General features: G+C 44.9%; 1 protein-coding gene across 9 annotated transcripts in view; it reads right to left on the minus strand.

Moving 5' to 3' along the window:
• LOC135366738 (leucine-rich repeat-containing protein 15-like) overlaps positions 1-22,735 on the minus strand; it is a 584,634-nt gene that overhangs the window by 20,156 nt on the left and 541,743 nt on the right. For 8 of the 9 annotated variants that reach the window (XM_064599600.1, XM_064599596.1, XM_064599597.1 and 5 more), the window contains one exon: positions 13,825-13,874. In XM_064599600.1, the coding sequence (XP_064455670.1) occupies positions 13,825-13,861 (37 nt within the window). In that variant the 5' untranslated portion in view covers positions 13,862-13,874. Of the gene's footprint in view, positions 1-13,824; positions 13,875-16,829; positions 16,911-22,735 lie in introns of those variants that run through there. The other variant, XM_064599594.1, reaches the window with a different exon arrangement.

Genomic DNA, 22,735 nt, shown 5'->3' on the forward strand with positions numbered 1-22,735 from the left:
CGTCACCGGTAGTCTCGTGTAGGCCACCGGCTGTTTTTCCGGCCATGCGCTTTGTAACTTCTTCGTGCCACATGAATGACCAGTCATCTGCTTGCTCGATTTCGTTCTAAAATATTTGCCGGCGGTAGAAGCAAAGAGCTACAGAAAGACGTACACGACGAATACCGGTGACGTGAAGCCCAGTGTTGCTTGACTGCTTTTCTGTGGAAGAGCGCCTAATCACTCAAAGCAAAAAAATATTCATTTTCTAATTATGTGTGCCACTTTGGGATGAGAAATTGTATTCACTGAAATATCATACGGTAGGGATTGGTGTTACGCTGTTACCTGAACACGTTTTCGGTGCGGAGTCTTTTAACATTAACATTCAACATTAACATTAAAATTTAACTTACGAGTAACATCCTCCAATCCAGTGAAGTTGGACTCAGTCGCCCTCAGAGGTACTACACGTTCAGAGGCTCTCAGAACATAATGCAACGTCCCTATGCATTATTTTAATTGACTGATTGACCGAGTGAGTCCAGGAAAGGGCGAGCGCATATCTTCCTGAAGTATAATTAATTGTAACTATATGGATAGTAATTGTGATCCTGTGAACGCCTGCCATCGATGTCAGCGCACAGGTATATTACGAGGCTATGATACAATATTAGAAATTTTTTCCATTTGGATGACAAGATAAAACAATGTGAGTGCAACTGCAGTCGGAGATATGTCTACCTATACTACATTATACTGCGAATACTATACGAATATATGCTGCATATGTGTTCGTTTCTGTTATTTGTGTAACTATTGTATATGCTCCAATTACACAACTATTCCCTTTGTATTCGCTTCGGGTATGTAACTTTTTTTTTTATGTTGCTATTAGGACAGCCCTCAAGCTCTTCGTGAATTTGATGGAAAAAGGCTCTATAACTTAACTAACTTGGCAATTTTCCACCCACACAGAGGAAAAAATAGTTAGAGGTTATTCCTTGCGGAATTGTGCCCTATGCGTGTCGCAAGATTTTATATCGCTCGTTATGTCACGCTTGACGGCTTAATTCAAAGTATTTCCATTCATGCACACGAATTATGTATCTGGGATTCTTAGAACAGAGCGTGAAATGCAGTACGCACTCTGACACATTCATTTAGTCCCACGCATTTACTTCCTAAAGGGACTAATTCTTGTGGCAATTCATTTAGTCTCCAAAATAAGTAAAAGTACCCTTTTGTTTTCTTAGAGTGTACGTGCGAAATTACAGCGAAATAATTACAATTCAAACAATAAATTACAATAAGAAATGGCTATACCTGGTTGGCGATTTTCGCAACCGCCTGCACGAAACCATACCAGATTGCATGACAAAAAAAAAAGTCAGGTGATGAACAAAAGAGAGAAAAATTCAGTCAAGCTGCAGGAGGTTCTAAGACGAGACTATGAGACTGTAGATTCCAGTAAAAGATTTAAAGAACTATAGTTTTGGTGACAAAATAAACGATTGTAATTTTGATTTTAATTTCAAATTTATGTTAATTGAATGAAACTCGCGCACCCGTTAGAATTTTTATTTATTTTTTCAGATGCTCCATTACCTGTAGCTGTCTCGATATAATAGACCTCTCCCTGTTTGTAAACAAATGACGTCGTACTGTTCGACAGGTTATTTCTTGCGGATTTTCTATCACTCGATATGCCCTACAAGCCCTACACTTTATACGATAATCTAGAACGTACAGAACCCGCGTAACCCGTTCACGAAACTAAAGCTAACGGAAAGCATTAACGCTGACGCAGCACTAGCTAGAACTAACACTTGATCGCCCGTCGCCTAGCGGTTCTGGCTTGCATCAGTTTGTTTGGCTTCCCGCCTCCTCGTCGCAGTGCTGCGGAGAAACCGCCGCTGCAAATGGCGCTCAACGGCGGTGATGGCCATTACTTGGAAATGACCGCTAGGTAATGTTGTTTGCTTCCCCCAATCATCGTCCTTCTCCCGTGCTACACCAGCGTTTGCAGCCGTGTTATATATCGTAACCTCATTTCAGCAGCCGAAAGACGTTCGCTGAGAAATGATGTGGCAGGGTCTCCGGAATTAGGTCCGATCCCGTGGAAGCTTTTGTTGTTGAGTGTGGTCATCACGTTAACTGTTTGGAAATAGAAACAGGATCAGATAGGATATCTCGTCCATGCGACTCGCAGGACTGTCGCTAACAATGGACGCGAAATGGTGAGATTCTTTTTCTTTTCTTTCTTTTTTTTTTCTTTTTTTGTGATGCTGCAAATGCTGGTTAATGTGACCCTCCTTTGTCTGACACCTTCGCTTTATGACCATTTTGTTTGATAACCATTCCTTCGCCGCGTAAACTGTTCTCGCTAATATGACAGTTCGCGTATCTTACAAATGGCCGACATGTTTTTAATTATCTGTTAGCGCCGCGAAGCGGCTATCAGCGGCGTACACACGTGCACAGATGGAGAGGGGACCGCACAGGAAGGAGTGGTGGACGGGAGGGTTAGTATGCGTCCTGGGCCGACTTCAAGGGGAACGGTGCCGACATTCGTTTGGAAAGTCTGCCGAAAAACCCAGGGAAAACCTCGGACAGCACAGCCGGTGCGGCGATTCGAACGCGCGTCACCTCCCACTACCGGCCTGAAAGGCGATCATGCTAACCACTACTCCACGCGACCTGGTGGCAGACATTCTGTTGCACAAATATGGGTGGCCACGTGTATTCTGTTCTCGTCATTTTGAGAGCCGACAGTTCAATGAGACGATCCACTTGACCATCATCCCTCGTGGTGCGAGCTGGTCACGAGCAATGTTCACTACGCAGGCTATATACATCTAAATGCTGATCGGAGGTACAAGACTAGAGATAAGTCCCCAAACTGTCCCATCTCCGGCACGCTAGCAGACGCGAAGCACATCCTTCTCCACTGTGTTGTTCACGAACGACAACGGACTGCTTTGCGTCTGTCCATATAGGCAAGGTCACAGCAAGTCCTTTCGGTTTGACGGTGCTACTTGGCTCTTGAGCCATCTCATCGTTACGTGCAGCATTCGACCATCGAGCCCCTTGGACATTTCCGTATGGATACAGGAGTGGCCTCTCCTCTTGAACAGTGCCATAGCACATCACGTGCTGGTGCAGTGCATTTGGGTTGTATCATACTGACTGGGCATCCCGATTCCCACTTAGGTAGCAGCTAACAACTGACCAACGAAGGCAGAGCAGCAGGTCCTGCCGGCATCGGTAGCTCAGTGTTGTTGTGCTGTGTGCCGAGACTCCAGTTCCCGTTAAAGACGAACCCTCTGGTAGGCAGAAATTAAAGCTCATGCCACCGTGGCATTGGCCACGACCATATTTGTCCCGCGCCATACATCATCACCATTACTGAATACACATATTTTTTTATCCGTACACCAAACCTTTCACCTTTTCCATATTTGTCTCTTTGCCTCGTTTTTCTCAGTGAGCAGCAGCAGCAGAGCGTCCTTTTCCACAGCTATACCAGACGCGATCAGCACGAAGCGTCAAAAACAGCCCTTCACTTCTGAACCTGGTCAGACGCATTTCCAAAGCGTCTGACGCGACTGGGTGTCAAAAGAGACGCCCATTTTATTGCGGACCAAGACATTTCCTAGATGACCGTTCCATTGCGGCCGTCACCAGCGGCGGGCCCACAGTAACACCACAAGCGCACAACGCGGTGACACATTTTATAAGACGTCTATAAAAGCCATCAGCCGAAACAGAAAGGCAAAACGGGACAAAAGGCTGCAAAATGCATTCCTCGCACACCGATGAGCAAGGGGAAAAAAAAAGGGGGGGATATGTTGTTATCAATTTTGAGTCGGATGTTAAAAGAAAAAAACGGTAGAACGCAGCGATTGACAGAACGCCGTATGTGGCCGCAAGAGGGACAAAAGGAGGCATGGAGGGGGGGGGGGATGACGCAAACGGTACCAAACCGGCACATAGGCGATACAAGGCGAGATGGTTGCTTGGTCCGATTTCACTGCCAGTGTTGAAGCACTAGTGTCACGTCTGGGTATAGATGTCGTTTCTTTGTGGAGAACATCGAACAACCATTGTATCTCGAACAAATGGTTCGGACATATTTTCGTTTCCTTACTTGCAACATTATCGGGCGTTCGTTACTGCTTGTTCTTTTCCTTATTTTTTTTTTTTCGTTTCTCCTTGCCGCTGGCCATTTTGACAAAACATATTTAAAAAGAAGAAGAAAAACAAAGAAGAATGGATTTCTGCGGTTCAGAATACGGCCGCTGCTTTAAAGCAGCGACTGTGTGGTGCAAGGATGTGGAAATACACTCAAAGAAAAGGAGTAATAATTGCAGCTTCTATAGACCCCCGTACTGCCCCCCCTTAATTACACTCTATCTCAGTCCCCTACCCCCGACATTTACTCCCCAGGACTGCAAAGAGTCACTGAACTTTGCAAATAGTATCCTGAATGCAACGGTCTACGTCAATATGTGCTCTTCGTGAATTTGATGGAAAAAGGCTCTATAACTTAGCAAACTTGGCAGTTTTCCACCCACACAGAGAAAAAAAATAGAGGTTATTTCTTGCAGAATTATGCCCTATGCGTGTCGCAAGATTTTATATCACTCGTTATGTCACGCTTGACGGCTTAATTCAAAGTACTTCCATTCATGCACACGAATTATGTATCTGGGATTCTTAGAACAGAGCGTGAAATGCAGTACGCACTCTGACACATTCACTTAGCCCCACGCATTTACTTCCTAAAGGGACTAATTCTTGTGGCAATTCATTTAGTCTCCAAAATAAGTAAAATTACCCTTTTTGTTTTCTTGGAGTGTACGTGCGAAATTACAACGAAATAATTACAATTCAAACTATAAATTACAATTTAAAAATGACTATACCTGGTTGGCGATTTTCGCAACCTCCTGCACGAAACCATACCAGATTGCATGACAAAAAAAAAAAAAAGTCAGGTGATGAACAAAAGAGAGAAAAATTCAGTAAAGCTGCAGGAGGTTCTAAGACGAGACTATCAGACTGTAGATTCCAGTAAAAGATTTAAAGAACTGTAGTTTTGGTGACAAAATAAACGATTGTAATCTTGATTTTCATTTCAAATTCATGTTAACTGAATGAAACTCGCGCACTCGTTAGAATTTCTCTCTCTTTTGTTTTTTCAGATGCTCCATTACCTGTAGCTGTCTCGATATAATAGAGCTCTCCCTGTTTGTAAACAAATGACGTCATACTGTTCGACAGCGCCACCAATTTGGTAGAGTTGAACTACGCTCGAAGCCAGGGGTGAACAAGGTCGCGCCGGAAAGCCACGGTCTTAAGGGGATTACGATGGTCCCAGAAAGGGACGCGACCTTCGGTCCTGCTTTTCTTTCAATAGGAGGCAGCGAACAAGCGCCCATTCGTGGAAACCAGCCCTCCCCTTCCGATTTGTTTCGGTTTCAGTCTGTTTACCAACGTCATTTCTTGGGTAGAGGTCTATAGCTAGCCAAAACAGAAAAAGGTCAGCAACAGAAAATATCCTGATCTCAGTTGTCTCGCGACGTAAACACCCAATTATTATTAGAAAATATCCCATCATCAGCGAATCTCTCACCAAACCCACATTCACGCAATATTGTAAAGCCCTTCATAAGCCCGACATACCCTCCTCCTCTCCAAAGCTAGCGCACACCAAGCACAAGTACACAACGCTTTGACGCACCGTGAAATATGATACATTGAGCAATCGATTTTGACTCATGGCACGCATACGTACATGAGAAAATTGCAACGTGCACAAGCGGCGCACGCAGGCGTACATCGTGACGGAAACGAGACGAGGGTGGACGATTTTTTTTTTTTTGCGTGCGTGTGTGTGTGTGTGAATTTTTTTGAAGAGTAGCAAGCCAAATATTGGCTGACCTCTCTCAACACTTAAGATGAAGAAGTTTTCCTGCGAGAGGGGAAATTTTTGCGCGAGGTTCGCCAGAGCTATCATGATCCACCTATGGTAGAACGGCGCTTGTGAAATTATATAGAGAAAACTTATTTACAAGCGAAGCGCTGCATGGGCTATGATATTCACAATTCCCAGTGATGTGCAAGGTGAGGGTCGGGCAGCGGGCGTCCACCAACGGCCTCAGCAGCTTTTCGATGTCTTTTTCATTGTACTGCACACTATGTCGACAACTTGGTAAGTCGCTGCACACTGTTATCGGTATTCTAATACTTGTCTTTGTCATGAACGGCGAAACATGGACATACAATAGCAGGTAGAAATATAGGGAGACGGTAAAGCTGGTCGTAACGACGAAATTTACGGTACAGCATTCCAACAGTAACAGTTTGTTTTCATAGTATCCATTTTCGCTACGGTATTATTTAATTTGGATAATGATAATGAGTGGGACAGGTGTAGTTTTTAAGCACTGATGTATCCACGTTACAGAAAAAAAAATCAATTCCATTATTCATTTATTTTTATCCGATGCAAAAGCGAGTAGCAATCCAACAGCGACAGTATTCGTTTCGTATCTTCATTATCTAGTTCGGATGATGGCGATGGTTGGGACCAGAGCACATCATCATGCATTAACGTCTCTGTGTGCGTTACAGCGATAAATATTCCAATATTTACTTAGTTTTGTCCGATGCAATGTTTTCGAAGGTAAGGTCGTCGAAACAGCAACGTTCGTCTTGTCATCAAGCATTAGAACTGCCTAGGTAGCCCCCTTTGCGCATACACTAACTCTACCTCACAGTCCTACATGCCAGGTAACAACACACCCCAGGGGAGTTGAGATGGGTAGAAATCCAGCGAACCGGTAGAGATGTAGGAAGGGAGTTGCCTCAGGACAGAAGCCGCCGATATTTCGAACAGAGACTGTTCTTCTTCTGGGCCAGAAGAAGAACAGTCTCTGTTCGAAATATCGGCGGCTTCTGTCCTGAGGCAACTCCTTTCCCCCAGGGGAGTTTGTTTTTCGTACCAGCCATTACCAAGCGAACAATCCAAACACGTGAGAGTCGCTGCTGAGGGTATATAGTACAGTCCTGGCAACCTAGCTAGAACACGTGTGTATTGCCATCAAGCAGGGCGTCCATTCTAAGTAAGAATTAGGAATATACTTCATATCGCAATGAAACCCTATGCTCATTTTAGTAGAAAAGTTACAACACCCCGCTAAAACATTGGCGTCAGATATCAACTCAACTGTGCCGACCATTGTCGATTGAACGTCTCCTACACTATTTTTTTTTCAGTTCCTGTACATTTAAAGAGCCTCCCAATTCCAGGCTACATGCGAGCTATATAGCTACATGCAAACGTAACTCTACCACTGTACATTTCCGACGTGTCGCCACTGGAAAGTTTCCGACGTAATCGGACTATTCACAGCGGTGCTTCGTGGTCATTTGGGAACCTGTTGACGGTATCCCATTGTCCAAAGTTTCGGAATAGGTGACAGTCCTTTGTGTGTTCGTGTCTTTTCATGAAATAACTTAATAGGGAACACAACAAATAAATGAAATGACGATACGGGAGGAAATTTGCCACTTAATTTGTGGGTCAATGCCCCAGGTCACTGGTCACTATGTGATATGAAATGGCGGTGGGTGAATAATTACCCAGGTCATTTGTATGACATAATAACACATCTTCATCCAGGCCTGTCCCAAAGTTACGTACGACATGTAACATTCATAGCACTTTAAAAGAGGGGACCTTGTACTCCCATTTACGAGCACTTACCGCTCAGACAAGCATTCGGGCGCATATCACTAATCACTGCTATTTTTGAAGCGTAATGTGGGCAAGCACCGCGCAAGCATCGCGCAAGCACCCATCCTACAGTTGGCAATGCAACCTGGGGGCAGAGTTTTAAAACTGGCCTGAGTTGTTGACTTTGCTGGGGAAAATAAAGCGAATTAGTAAATTAATGATATTGGAAATAGTAGACTAAAACGTTAAAGAAGATGGGCTCATTAATATTGTGACTCATCTAATCAGTCAACAATACAAATACAACCTGAGTCGGCAAGCATTGCGCCTGTCCCATCCTACAGTTGGCAATACAACTCCATGGTTGAGGAGACTATAGAGCGAATCAGTAAATTAAGGATATAAGAATATATGGAATAGTAGGCTAAAACGTGACCAAGTAAGATGGGCTCACTAATTTTCTGACTCATCTTTAGGAAAAAGTCTTCCCAGAAACAGCACCACAAGCGATGCTGACTCATCTAATCAGTCAACAATACCACTCGATAGATGTGACGTGGGCAGGCATTGCGCTTGTCCCATCCTACAGTTGGCAATACAAACTCCAAAGGACTGCCGGTGGACTACCTCCATAGGTATTTCCCCTACTTGATAACAAAACATACTTCCATAGGCAATTCTCCTACTTGATTTTAGAAAGAAATCTTCCCGGGAACAACGCTACTCCTACTTGATGACACTTATGGTACTCATGGTAGGGTCACCGAGAGACACAGAACAAGAAGGACGGACACTTAAGAGGACACTTAACCTCAACATGGCTATGGATATGGCTTATGCCATAAGACATTAGGACCCTGCGCAACGCCGATGAGCTCTAACTATAGCGAAACGGCCGTCTCCCTTCACATCTGCGTTTTAATGATGGCCGTGGAGGGAGACAAAATGGTGGACGCCTGCTCCTCGCCTTCAGGGCGAGAGCAGCACTATTTTTTAGATGTGATGTAGGCATGCAATACGCTTGTCCCGTCCTACAGTTGGCAATACAAAAAGACATTAACCACGATCAAGCCGATTAACCACATGGCCGTTAGTCATGCCGTGGCCGTCGTAGGCCGTCAGCCTTTAACCATGATCAAGCATTGCGACTTGAAAAACTGTCACCTCTTCTTTCTTGCTCGTGGCCCCGCCCTCTCGTCTTCCTCGTTGGCACCTTACAACTAATGGTTACAAAGAATTGTAATCCTAACGCTTCCAAAAGGTAACCGATCGTATAGAGCCATGTTCTCTCTTCGATCGGAAGTGAGTACGGTATCATTATGTGCAGTGATTACCTTGAGCGTGTTATCTGGTGAAAGCAAGTTTTCAGAGAGCAACGGGGGAGGGTACAACAACTTCATCGGTTGAAAAAACCCCGTGTGATCATCATCACCATCACGTACTCATTCTTACTGGTTTGACTTGGTTGGAGAAAGTTAAATAAGCACATTACCGTAATTGTTGTTGATGACTACCATTTCCGAAGCCACGTTCACTCCTGCATTAAGGTTCCTCAAACCCCGCTCACCTTCGCATTACATACTAATCTTACCGCGGTATGTGCAATCTATTCGCATTACCCCCCCCCTCCCCCCCCCCCCACGCGAAACTCCTATCTGTAAGGGACAGGTCGCAGCTGCCAGCAGTTTCTGAATCTACCTGACATCGCTCGATGGTTCTGCATAATGATGAACCTTCGACATCATTAGCATCAAAGCTTCCAAAGAGACGATGTCTCGCTCCAGCATTGCGTGCAGCCGCAATTACACGGTCATTAGCACGATTAAGCCGCCAATGATCGTCCTGCCGCTCGAAATAGATACGGCGCTCGCTCAAAAGAAATGCGATCGCGCAGGTTCGCCTATACGAAGCACAAGGTGCCCTTCACTGAAGCAAAGAGCATAGGTTCGGAGAAGCCGACATCCATCATAATTTCTCTACGCCACGGACCTACGCCGACGACATTTTTCGATTTTCTGTCACCGGACGAGTTCAGAAAAATCCCAGAGAGCTTAGCGCGCTGCTTTGAACTATGGGAACTTGCTGGTAACAAAAGGAGGAGAACGTCTCCAAGATGTTCCGGTTCCTTCTGTCTCGGTCGATTGTCCACGAGGAGTCAAGGTCAGCGAAAACGAAACGCGAAGGACAGTTATCGCTTCCTCATTCCAGTAATCTCCCAGGATGCAACGCGTGCGCAAGGAACACTGGGATTTTCTGGAACTGTCTATCGTACAAGTATGCGGAATTTATGATGACAGATGACGCACCCCGAAAGTCGCTGGAGAGGCGTGTTAGCTTAGCTCAATTGGTAGAGCCCTGGACCGGTAATCCAGAAGATGTGGGTTCGATCCCTACAGCTGGCTAACCTTTTCAGTGACTTTCATCTTTCATCGTTGATTTCTTAGGCAATTTGAGGCTTTGTTTGTATCTGTCCCTTCTATGTTGTTCCAGCCTCAGAACATCAGTTTCTCTCTTATTCACACAGCCATCCATTCACACAAAAGGGATGTCGGCGCCGGTGAAACGCCGACATTCGTCGGTGAATATCGGCTTGCTCTCATTGGTCTCGTCAAACCAGTTGTCCAATCATCGCTGCATACCGTTTGAAGAGACCGACCGGACGCCTCTCTGCATTGCCGCGGTTCTTGAGAAGGAGAGGCAGAACAAACGCGCACAAACCTCTGCACAAACTTTACTGCCTCTTTAACTGACCGTAGTACTTCTTTCACTAGTTTATCACTTAATAAAAAAAAAAAGAGCGGTTGCATCTTCGAGCTCTCTGGGTATTTTCCTATCTGGTGATATTTAGGAACCTGAACAAACTTCTTCCTTCTTTTTTTCTGCTCTCTACACTACGTTACGGAGGGACATACATTGCTGTCGATGTTGATGGAGCCTTATGAAGCTATCGCTTTCATACTGTTTTCTCTCCATTTCTCTGTCACCGTTCTGCGAGTCTAGCTTATTTCGTCCATATCTAGCACACTTGTACGACAAGATGCAGGCCAGACGAGGGATGAACTGAGGCCAGCTGAGGGATGTGTTCGTGTCGTCCCCCTGTGTACTGCCCAGATTCAGGCTTTTAGATCATGGAGGACACTTGTATGACTTCGTAGCCGACCGCCCTCTCAACTGAGTTCGATGCAACATATAAAAGCACATGTACTAACATAGACTAGAAGTCACCGTGCAAGCGACACTAAGAATATATGAATGAAATATACGTAATTGAAAAATAACGGTGTCCGAGTCTTTTCTCTCATTATGAACGTTGCCTAGAATAGAGATCTATTAATTGTTCGAGAAATTCCTTTTTCACATCAAACGAAAATGGCTACTTACGCAACTGCCTTACGTATATCCTTACTTCGTATTTCGCCAGCTAACCGAGAAAATACTCTAGCTGTATCATTATGTCTTCCGCCGTAGCGTTAATTGCGCCGTCGAACACTAACAATTTTTTTTCTTCAAAATCGGCGCTTTTGAATGCAGGAATTTAATCTCGAGCAAATCTCCCTCATCTTTTGTTATTCCGCCTAGAAAGTAAGCGCGTATAATGAAATGAGCAAATGAAGAAATACGGCAGAGTGCCCTCTAAAAACTTCCGGAAGTAAGAGATAGTGTTTCCCAGCCGGAGCTTCCGATTGGCGACTGCGACTTGCAAAGGGCACGGCCCATTCAAAGAAAATGGGGGAGGGGGATGTTATTGACATTCGTGCACCTGTAAGATTTCTAGTCCTTTTTTCGGGTGCAATGTTTACAGTTCTGCACTGAGTTTGTAACATTTCAATTCTCCGCGAGCGGCGGAAACTCAATAAGGAGTTGAGAAGGAGCACAGATCAGATGAAACTGCAGTCACGCGCATTGTATGCGAAGTTTGTTGACAAAAGGCGCATTCAATTTGGTGGGGACGTTGCCCATGCGGAAGATGTCCCCAAGTGCACTAGAGCGAATATTCCTGAACTGCACAACTTTGTTAATAACGTTTAAGGCGGACTCACTTCTTAAGAAGTCTATGGAGAATTTTTGTTCGCGCAGGGCTCTCGTAAACCGAAATTTCTACACGAAACAGGTTGCAGGCACGTTCCCCTCGAGTTCATCTAGGGAACGACGTATTTTTGAAGGCCTGACGCGGTCCACTGATATTTTGGCGTAGTAAAGTTTGTGAACTTTTCGATACGTGGGAGTCTGTGGGAGATGCAAGAAAATCGCTTCTCTCGGCACGCCCGTCCGCAATATTTGGGCCAAAATGATGTCATTCCCTACAGTAACAGTCGGAGAATTGATTGCAATCAAAAAATTCGACACGCTTACTGCAGTTTTCTTCAAAATCGGAAAGCGAGACTCTCCGAACTGTAGTGAGTGTGGCGTTGTAGAGGATGTAGAACACATCCTTCTCAGGTGTCAGAAGTACGTCGATGCTCGAAGGGCATTAGAGACAAGCCTCTCTCGTTTGGACTCCCGAGCCTTCGACATCACGAAACTATTAGGTCCTCCTTCGTCCGACAAGGCGCTAAGGGCACTTGAAGACTTTTTGCATGCAACCGGGCTTATGGACATCCTATGACACGGTGAATGTGTGATGTGTCCTATGTGTGCCCCCGGTGATTCCGCCACTTTACTCTAACTTGGGCGCAGCTCTTGAACTTTTGACCTGCATGTTGAACTCCATTATCATCTCTGTTCGCCTCTGGACATCATCCTTTGCGTTTTCATCATCTCAGCATCGGATTGAACTTTCTGTATTAAGTGTACTGGGGTAGCCAGTTTGACTTCGTCGAAACTCACATCCCTATTTTTTTCTTTATTCACATCACATCACATCGCTGCAGTTTCCAGATCCCTGCGAATGAAAATAATGGCTTTGTCATTTCTTACCATGTTCTGCACGCTGCATGGCACCGATTACATTACCTCCTAAAAGCGCGGGAGGAAAGCGAAGCGAAGAAAATAATTTTGCGACGGCGCAGCCAACTCTCTCCGAAAGCGATGTGTGATGTGATGTGATAGAAAAAAAAAGGGGGGGGGATTTAAGTCGCGACAAAGTCAGACTGGTTACCCAAGACCACTTAGCCGCAGTTAGTCGAAATAAATAAAAAGAAATAAAGAAATAAATAAAAAGAAGGAGAAGGAGAAAACCCAGTAGTTGGGGGAGCGTTAACTAGACCGCGTGAGTCCACCTTAAGAAAAGACATGTTCGGAAACTATAACGATCCAGAGCGCTTAAAGGAGCATTCAATAATTATACGAACCGCGTTGCATCAGTTGCTAAATGTTGCATCAGTGACGTAGACTGGCGGAAAGGGGTCTGGGGGTTGAAGCTCCTCCCCGAAATCGTACCTTTGGTAGTGCATCTGGGGGAAGGATAACGCGGGCGAGTTCCCCTCCCCCAAGTAAAGTTCTCGTGGGAGATCTACCGAAATATTTTTGTGACTACGTTACTGCGTTGCATTAACCTTGAAAAAGTGTTTTAGGAAATTATGGATTTGACAACGACGTAGTAGCTGAGTAACTACAAAATGCGTTCTGCACTATTTCTCAAACATGCTCCGCCCTGCGACTTCTCAAAACAACGACGTCGACCGTCAAAATGACGCTTCACCCGCGCAACCAGTTACATAGCGGCACTTTTGAAGAAAAGTCTTTTTTTAGAGCCAATGAACTACATCCGTGAGGTCAGTCTTGACGCAATGTATTCTTTGCAACGCATGCTTTCTGTAAAGTACTCCGCAGCGGCGTTTGGACGCTTTGTGGAAGTGGCACTGCCACTTCCGTACATTGTTGATCTCTCCACCGGAACACACGGCAGACCACGCTGGAGGCTACGATCCGCTGTCGACGCAAAAGTGTCATTCGGTGCTCAGTGACTTTGATAAGTCGGCACTGTATGATATGGCTCGATGACGTTTGTGGACGCATCCAAGGAATGAGATAGGTATGCTAATTTCGTCCCTTGACCCACTTTGTAAGTAATGAAAGCGCGTGAAGCAGGGGTGGGCAGAAATGCATTTTTTTTAGTATAATAATATAATAATGTTGCAGGCAAGAATCAAGGTGCTTACCAGATAGCTGTGTGTCTTCGAAATATTTTCGCCGCATTCGATGAGGACATCTGTAAATAACAAAAGTGCGCTGTGAACAGTGAGAAAAAAAATCAACCAGGCGAAAGATACGTGATGAAGGTGATAAGACATAGACAGTTCGATATGCCAGCTTTCGAAGTTCAGCATACAGAAGCCCGTCATCCTTAAACTTCAAAAGTGGCGATAGTTTGTGAGCACGTGTCGCGTGATATTATTCGACTAACGCCCTGTTTCTGAGTACATCCGTCTACCAGTGGAATTTATAAAGTGATTTGGACACAGAATATGTGAATGCAGAAGAAATATCACCAGGGAAAGTGCAGCATTATAAAGGCCTCACGCTCCTGATTAACTGGCTACATATCTTCTCCAAAGCGAGAAGTAGCGAAGCGAGAGAAGTGTCGCGCTTCTTGAGTGAGAACGAGAGGGCAGAACGCATGCGGGAGAACGGACGGACGGAGAACGCATGCGCACTATTCTTATTAGTAGTAGTGTACCTGTTCACTTCGTCCCAGGCAGCACATCTTGGCCCAATATTGGACCAATATATATGTAAATATATGCAAAACGTAAATGTAATATATATGTAAATAATATGTAAATGTAAATATATGTAAAAATATATATATATAAATATGAACTGGTCCAATCTTGGACCAATATTTGGGCCGGTATCGCCAATATTGGATCGATTTTGGGCCAAGACGTTGTGCTGATTGGGGTGTAGTCGCTTCCGTTGGGTGTACCTCGAAATAAAGTGATCGAAATCCCCGTTGCAAAATAAACTACTGCACATAAATGTTATCTGACTATAAAATGCGCAGTCGCACGTACGAGAAACTGCCCAGAGCGAACGAATTTGGATTAACCTGGACATGTAAATGCAGACACTGAACTTCTAACCTAATAATAAACTAACCAACATTGCTGTTCCGTCGTGTCCGCCCTGCTAAGCCTAACGGCCGCTCAAATGTGGCTTTCGTTCGTTAAAACGAATTGGACAGACATCGACAACCCCGTGAATTTGAGTGGTGAAATAGTGATGCCGTGTTTTCAAACATGGCATATCATTTTAAGAAGCAATCCAGCGTTTGCGTTGATTTTCCTCGTTTCGAAAACGTAAATTTCGAGATCGGGGATTTCGCAACCGGGAATATCGAGGTCCTCCCCTTCCGTCTATTACTGCCGCTAGCGTCACTCAATAGGGGCACAGAGTATCGCATTCCTTTTCCGTGCTGGAGCCGCCCTTCGGTGTCCGCGATTGGACAGATCGTGTCACGTGGTTTCTCCTTCCACGAACGCGTCGTCCATGTTGAGTCCCCTCCATCCAAAACTGGTTTCCTCTTCTGCGAGCTGGCTCGACTGCGCGCAGTTCTCCGGCGGAGGAGGGTGAGATTGGCATCCCATTGGTAGGCGACGCAGCCGCGCCGGACCCAAGATGGCGTTTCGTTCGCCGGCGCGGCTCAGTGTCGCTACTCTGCTCCCTATTTAGTGACTCTAACTGCCGCCTCAACAGAAAGCTTAAAATACACGTTCTTTCGCTCATAAATCGCGAGCGACGAAACGGACGAGTCACATTCCTTTCATGTCAGTGTTAAGGTAACGTTAACTTTCATTCCGCGAGGCGAAATTTTTGCATTTTTATAGTGTCCCTTTTGAGAAGTGCCTCTTGTTACACGCTTTAGTGTTTAACACAGAACTTTAAGTGGCCGGCTTCGTAATTGCACGATAGATTATATAGATTAGATTAGATATAGATTAGGAAGGAAGGGGAAAAAAGGGGGGTACAGGTTGGAACTTTCTGCACGACAGACATATGCACGCAACCAGCGAAAAGATACCACCGCGCCTTTTTTCGTAATAACTAAACATTGAAATGACATACCTTCCTTCTTTGGTCCACGTCACTGCGCTTCCGGGTGCGCCTATCTAAAACTGTCAAGATTATTCGAAGCGCATCCATACGTGAAGTATAAGAGCTTTGTAAGAGAAGCAGATCACTTCCTTTATCGTGAATGAACACTGAGAAGACTTCGACGCGGACGACAAGGAAACCCAAGACGGCACTCGCGTCATCAGACTTTAAATCTAGATGATCCCCGGTCCTGTCAAAACGCATTGCGTTCTGAGCGAATGCGTCTTGCTCCATCGGCTCTGACGAATTTGCTGTGCGCCATCAACCCGCATATCAACGGGCTTTCCAGAATCATCTCCGCTTGTTTACTTTTTCACTCTGTCCCGCTCTCTTTCATTCCACTCTTAGTCGCGTTCCAAAGTATAAAACTGTCTTTATAGAACTACGATTTTCATAAGCGAGAGAAAAAGAAAGAAAGTGCGTTCTTTTCCACCTTCGCTTTTTGACGGTTATGACAGGCATGGATCAATATGAAGTCTTCGTACAATATTATGCTGCGCACGATGTGAAAGAAAAAAAAAACAGGAATAGAAAAACTAGAAAATCGAGAAATGCGTGTATGAAAGATAAGAAGTTGTCGGGAACTAAGATTGGATCTCGAGATTTCTAATTCAGGAACCCAATCGCGCGTGGGGCCTCGAATTTTGCGCCCGTGTGCCTTCGGAGAGGTTTATTAAAGAAGTTCTCCTTGTACTTGCGACGTAAGAGGTATTCGAAATTAGAAATTGAGCGTGGTGCAGTTATTGCCTCACGAGTGACACTAGTACCGCGCAGGACCAAAAAGCTTTCTGTATGAGCTCTTCTTTGTCGATTGCTTTTTCACAGGACACAAATTTCATTAAACGTTAAAAAAAATAAAGAATAAAAAAGTCGCGAGACAGACCCCGAAGTCCGCTAAATGTAGCGACTTTTTTCCCAAATTTCACAACACTGCTGCCGACGCGTGGCGCTCTCCACGCGTCCTCTCCTTCCCTCTCCACTCACCTCGCTAGAGACACACTACGCCGCGATTCTCTCGTAGCGAGGACTCTAATGTTAAGCCATTAAAAAAAACAGTGCCATGACTCACGACTGAGAGGCTAAAACCATCCCCTCGATGGTGGGTAGCTTAAGGTTCGTGTTGTCTCCCACTCCTTCCTGCTTTCCTTTCGCCGTCTGGCCACGTCTGTGCGTAGCTCATAGCCGCAGTTGCCTCGCGGCGCTAACCCGGAATAAAAAAAAAAGTAGACTCAGAGGTGCCTTCAAACGTGTCAGCGTTCGTCACTGGTGGGTAAAGTTATTGTACGTTTTGGCCCTGTGGACTGCTGAACCCCTGCGTCCGCAGTGTTGCCGTCGCGTGCGCAAACGTTGAGTCACTGTTCTCAACGTTCCGGGGTATAAATCGAACAGAACGAGCGGCCGAGTCATGATGTATTGTGCTGGGTTAGAAAAACATGGAGGGTGTAGGCTCCATCATAGATGCCGTGCACTCCTCAGCGCTTACAGCTGCGTGCCGCATGATGCTAATGAGAGGGAACGAAGGAAAAATAATAAGAAATAAGCGTAGAAAAATGTATGTGACGCTATAGAGAAAATGACCGCTAAAAGGAAGGGAGAACTCGGGAGCTCAAAGAATCAAAATACGTTGGCAGTCCCGATGCCTTGGGGAAAGGATGAGGACGCCGTCTACCGGGTGGGGGACAAACGCCCGAAGGCTTCAAGTTATTAAGTATACGGATATATATATATATGTCCCAAACGTCGCCACACCAGCATTGGACAGCTGTTTCGGCCTTATTGGGCCTTCATCAGCAATGCGTAGGTGGGCGACGTTTGAGCGAGTGGCGTCGGAAGGTCACGTGGAGCCTATGCTAATTTTCTTCCCCTATATATATATATATTCTGTAAACGTATTTTTATTCGCGACGTATTAATTTTCGCGAATTTCGCGACCGCCAAAAAATCGCGAATAATTGAACTCGCGAACACAGCTTGACGTTGACCCCGCGGAAGAAAGCAGACCTGGAATCGCGAAATTAAATACTCGCGAATAACTTCCCGAATGTGATTAGCGAAAATTAATACATCGCGAATAAAAATACGTTTACGTATACAGTGCCGCGAGCGAGGACCAGAGGTGACCCCGAGTGTACAGAGCGCCGCATATGCACTGATACTTTAGTCAACCTGCGTTCTCAAGTAGCTGCGAAATATAGGAACTGATGACATATATACTCGTATATATTTCTCGGAAGAGTTGATCCAACGCTCGCTTTCCGCATGCCACATAACACCTCTCGTCAAGATCATCCCCATATCATCGTCATCATGTATTTCTCTCTCTCTTTCTCTCTCGTCAAGATGCTACATTAATTCATCGAATGCGACTCGATGTGGCTTCTACGGCTCAGAGTCGTTACCGCTTGAGACAAGTTGACTCTCCTGTATGGGAGAGATTTACTCAACGAATTTCACATGACTCTCTTAGCTGCTGTCACTGCGCTGCTGTAGAAGATCTAGAGCACATTCTTCTTCGTTTCCCACACTACCAACCTTCCCGAACCGCGCTCTCCGGATCTCTTAATCAGCTGGATTCTCGCACCTTCTCTCTCTATCTATCTCTCTCTCTCTCTCTCAAAATTGCTCGGTCCCTGGCCAAATCTATCCCACCATACGCTCTGCCCTCAACGCTCTGTTGACCTTTTTGGTCACCATAAGACTTCGACCCATATAGTGAAGGGGATATTATTTTATTCTCCACATCACCAGCAGCAATGGGGTACGTAGAGCATCGCCCCTGGCGATGAAACTCCCCATTCATCATCTCAAAATAAAGTTGCTGTTGTTGTTTATATTTATCGGAGATAAAATCCCAATAGTCCCTTCTGATATCGCATCGGCCGATACATGCTGAGCCTGGCGAGAGCATCCGAACTGAGGAAAACACGGAAGTGGCGAAAATACCATCCTAGTCCCTCCAGAGATAGTTCAGAAAATGTTGAACGCTTCCGATAAAACTGTACGCATCTGCAGCGATATTGTCTTCAAAACCACAACGACAAACTATACACATAAAGAAAAGACCCCTAGAAAACAGAAAGAAAAACACTTATCGTGTTGCCACACCCTACCAGTCAAAATAAAATAAAATAAAAAGAATCACCGGAAACACTGCTGCACCACTTCGGGAATCCTGCAACCGAGCCTGCCGCACAATTTCATGACTTTGTGCTCCCAAACAAAATCCAAACAAAGCCGCAGCACATTTGGGTCAATGAAAAAAAGAAAAAAAGCCCGGGTCGTAAAAACGTAGGTAAATGTGTGTGAACATACGCAGACACATACAAAAAATAGAAACATAAAAACAAAGACAGGACAGAAGAAAAGGTGGAACCCGTCGTTTCCCCAATTGGGTGTTTTCTGCATTTTGTTCTTCTCTTCCTTCAGGTCGCTTTTTCTGTAGACATCTCTTTCTGTCTCGCTTTCTTCACTTTCTTTCTAGAAAATATATTTTCCCTTCGTTTCTTTTTTAAGGTAATCCCTGCCCCCTTCCCCAGACGAAAGTCGTCGCCTGTCCCTGGAGCGCTTTCCATTTTTGGAAATAAAGCCATCCAGCATTTTACGGCCGGATAGAACGAACATCCTTTGCAAAGTATTGATCGGTACGCCCGCTTACACCAGTTAAAAAAAAAAAAAAAGAGCTTACGCTCTTTTCCTTCAGCCCTTTCCTATAGAAAACGTAGTTAAGCAATATTTTATTGTTCGTTTGTTCATGTCATCTTTTTACGATGTTCCTCCTTCATCTCGTGTCATACAAGAGTGAAATAAACGATCCCCGCGCGACTTGAGCAGCCATGGATCATCCGCTCTCTCTTTGCGCAGTTTGCCTCCTGCCTCGTATGGCTATAAGAGAGGCTGTCATAAATTTTCCTCCGGCTAAAGCATTTGCCTCACGCGGACACGTGATCCCGATCGGTCCATCTCAACCGTGATGTAGTTTTCTGCAAGCCAGGCAGAGTTCATTTGGAGCGTGTTCCTCGTGTGGCAGATGTTTGAAACGGAGAGGATTGTGCTGTCTCTGGAGCATTCGATTGTGAGTTCAGTGTCGACAGTTCCGTGAGGCAAATCTGAGTGTTCTGGTATATCGTAGAACGTGAAGAGAAGCAATGCGTAAGTTTCCGGCGATGCAGAATCAAAAATAACAAAGACTGTTAAGAGCATCAACTGTTTACTATCTACACTCTTAAAAATGAACTTCACCACATAGCACGCTCCTAGCCAACCATCACCCCGAATGACAACGTTCTCGCCCTAGATTTGTTGAAAACGGGAGGAGGAGCCTATTTTGTGCCGTGCATAATGGCACAAAATAGGCTCCTCCTCCCGTTTTCAACAAATCTAGGGCGAGAACGTTGTCATTCGGGGTGATGGTTGGCTAGGAGCGTGCTATGTGGTGAAGTTCATTTTTAAGAGTGTACAAATTAAAAACAAGACTTTCGTGCAGTAAGTTGCACTTCTTCAGGTTTGGAGTCCTCAAACAGGTCCTCAAACAGGCCCTCAAACCTGAAGAAGTGCAGCCAACTGCACGGTCTTGTTTTTAATTTGTATATAGTAAACAGTTGATGCTCTTAACCGTCTTTGTTATTTTTGTTCTGGTATACTCTACATCTAGCGTGCTCAGTTACTCCATTATGACTCATGTTGTTTTGTGTTGAGTTCTAGTCGGATTTCGTGATGCTGTAGTAGAGCAAGGGACCAGGACAACCGTACTCTAGGGTTTGGTGACACGGACCTGATCCGAACGTGCAACCTTCTGATGGCGTCATTACAGTTACGACAGTCTGGTATGTCAATGTGCACCCTGAGGGGAGAAAAGAAGTAAATTTAGGAGCAGATACAGCTCCTATTTCTCTAGGTTGCAGTCACTCCTAATTTTAGTCCCCTAACTCCGAAATTTACGTAGCAGAACTCTGAAATAGTCCCTAATCTTGACTGCCGTACATTTAGTCCGGAAAGGGGCTAACGGGTGTGGCAATGTATCTGTTTGCAAAAGGACTAAATAGACTGCCTTTTCCCTTAAAGTGTGAAATGAACTACTGGATGCCTATATGACACGTCGTTCTACATTATACGTCACTAGCAATCAGTCATGTAATTGTTTGATTCTCTTGTGTTCTCTTCGCCTGATACGTACGCGTGCGTGTATCTGTAGAAATCCCAACTCAAACAAGAAGGCAGTGACTTATTCCTAACTAATAAACAAGGCAATGCCGGTTTCCTGATGTGTGGCCGCGTCATAATGTACATAACATTGCAAAGATATAACAAAAAGTTACCCCATGGCCTAAGCAGCAAAACACCTTGTCACAATATTGGCTGGATACTGGCGATACCGGTCCAATATTGGCCCAATACTGGACCGGTATTGCGGATATTCAGCCAATATTGAGCCAAAATTTAGTGTCGCTTGTGGGACGACCAGGCGTATTATATAATAACGTAGGAATCTAGCAGAAATGACATCATCACTTGCTGCCCAGCTCGTTATAAAGTCCAGACTAATAACGGACTCCCCAAATAGGTCCATCAAAGCACGGTTCTATCACATTCCGAAGGGATTCCTCCCTATATACCGAAGCACTGGCGAGCGAGGACGAAAAGAGATCGCTCCCTATTTATTCATGCAAACAAACCTTCAAACGAAGCCAACACTCCGTCGGGAAACTGCCGTTCCATTTTGAGGTGGGCGGCCCAGATCTCTCCGTCATTACCATTTCCAAGCCGATTTTGACATTGGGGACGTTATCAACGTTGGGGGCTCACTACAAAAGGTGTTCTTCCTATCAGAGAGTGGCTCCATCTGAATTGCCCTCATTTCGCGGCTCACTTCGTCTCGTGTAGTTCGCCCATTTGAGGGAAAGTTCAAAGAGCGGCACCGCTCGGGGGCATTGGAGGAAGATGGCTTCAGATTCGGGCCCGTATAGTGCGAGATCATGAAGCGAAAGGATGGAGCTAAAATGACGGAGAGTGGCTATTCGCATTCCTGGGGCGGTTTTCCGTATATCGACTCGGGGGAGCGTAACCGTGAGACTAACCGTGTCGTTAGGTTAGGTTAAGTTGGGTTGGGTTAGGTTAGTGTTAGGTTGAGGCGTTGGGGAAACAGCTGAAGGATTCGGACCATGGACTTAGCTGTGAGGTGTGCAACAAAAACAACAATAAATGATGGAAAAGTGATGGTAGCATGTGAACTGTACGATAGTTGCGAAAGTGTGAAATTACCAAGTATGTACCAAGTATGTACTTTTACCAATACACTAGTACCGAGCTGTTTATTAACTACCGGCTCGTTTAACACAATTTTTTAACGAATTCTAAATTCGGTGTCGACGTATATTCCGATTTATAAGTAGTGTTCCCGGTATAATACGTGGTATAATTCCCGATAAGTTCCAAATTTCTACGTATGGTTCAGAGTTGCAATTTAGAAGTTATCGGGAATTATGTCATAAACTACCGTATAAATTGAAATATACGTCGACGCCGAACTTACAAGTCATTAAAAAGTTGCACTAAAAATTGTGTTAAATTTAACGCAATTCTCTCACGATTTCTATATTGGGCGTCAATCTATATTCTGACTTCTACGGTACTTTGCGATATAATTTAGCACAGTTTTTTAACGATTTGTAAATCCGGCGTCAACGTATATTTCGATTGATACGGTAGTTTCTAGTATAACTGAACACTGGCTTTTCTCTTTAACGATTTGTAAATTCAGCGTCGACGTATATTGTGATTTATACGCTTTCAGACATATGTCGGCACAGTTCCCATAGAAGTCGGCCCAGGACGCACATTTCCCCAGGGCTTCAGTCGTGACGTTGCCCACATACGTGAGGCCGACAATGGCAAGCCCTTTCACCATCACCACCACCGATTTATACGGTAGTTTGTAATATAGTTGAACACCCTTTTTTTTTTCTAATTCGGCGTCGA

The sequence above is a fragment of the Ornithodoros turicata genome, chromosome 8, assembly GCF_037126465.1.
Source record: "Ornithodoros turicata isolate Travis chromosome 8, ASM3712646v1, whole genome shotgun sequence".
In the NCBI taxonomy this organism is placed as follows: Eukaryota; Metazoa; Arthropoda; class Arachnida; order Ixodida; family Argasidae; genus Ornithodoros; species Ornithodoros turicata.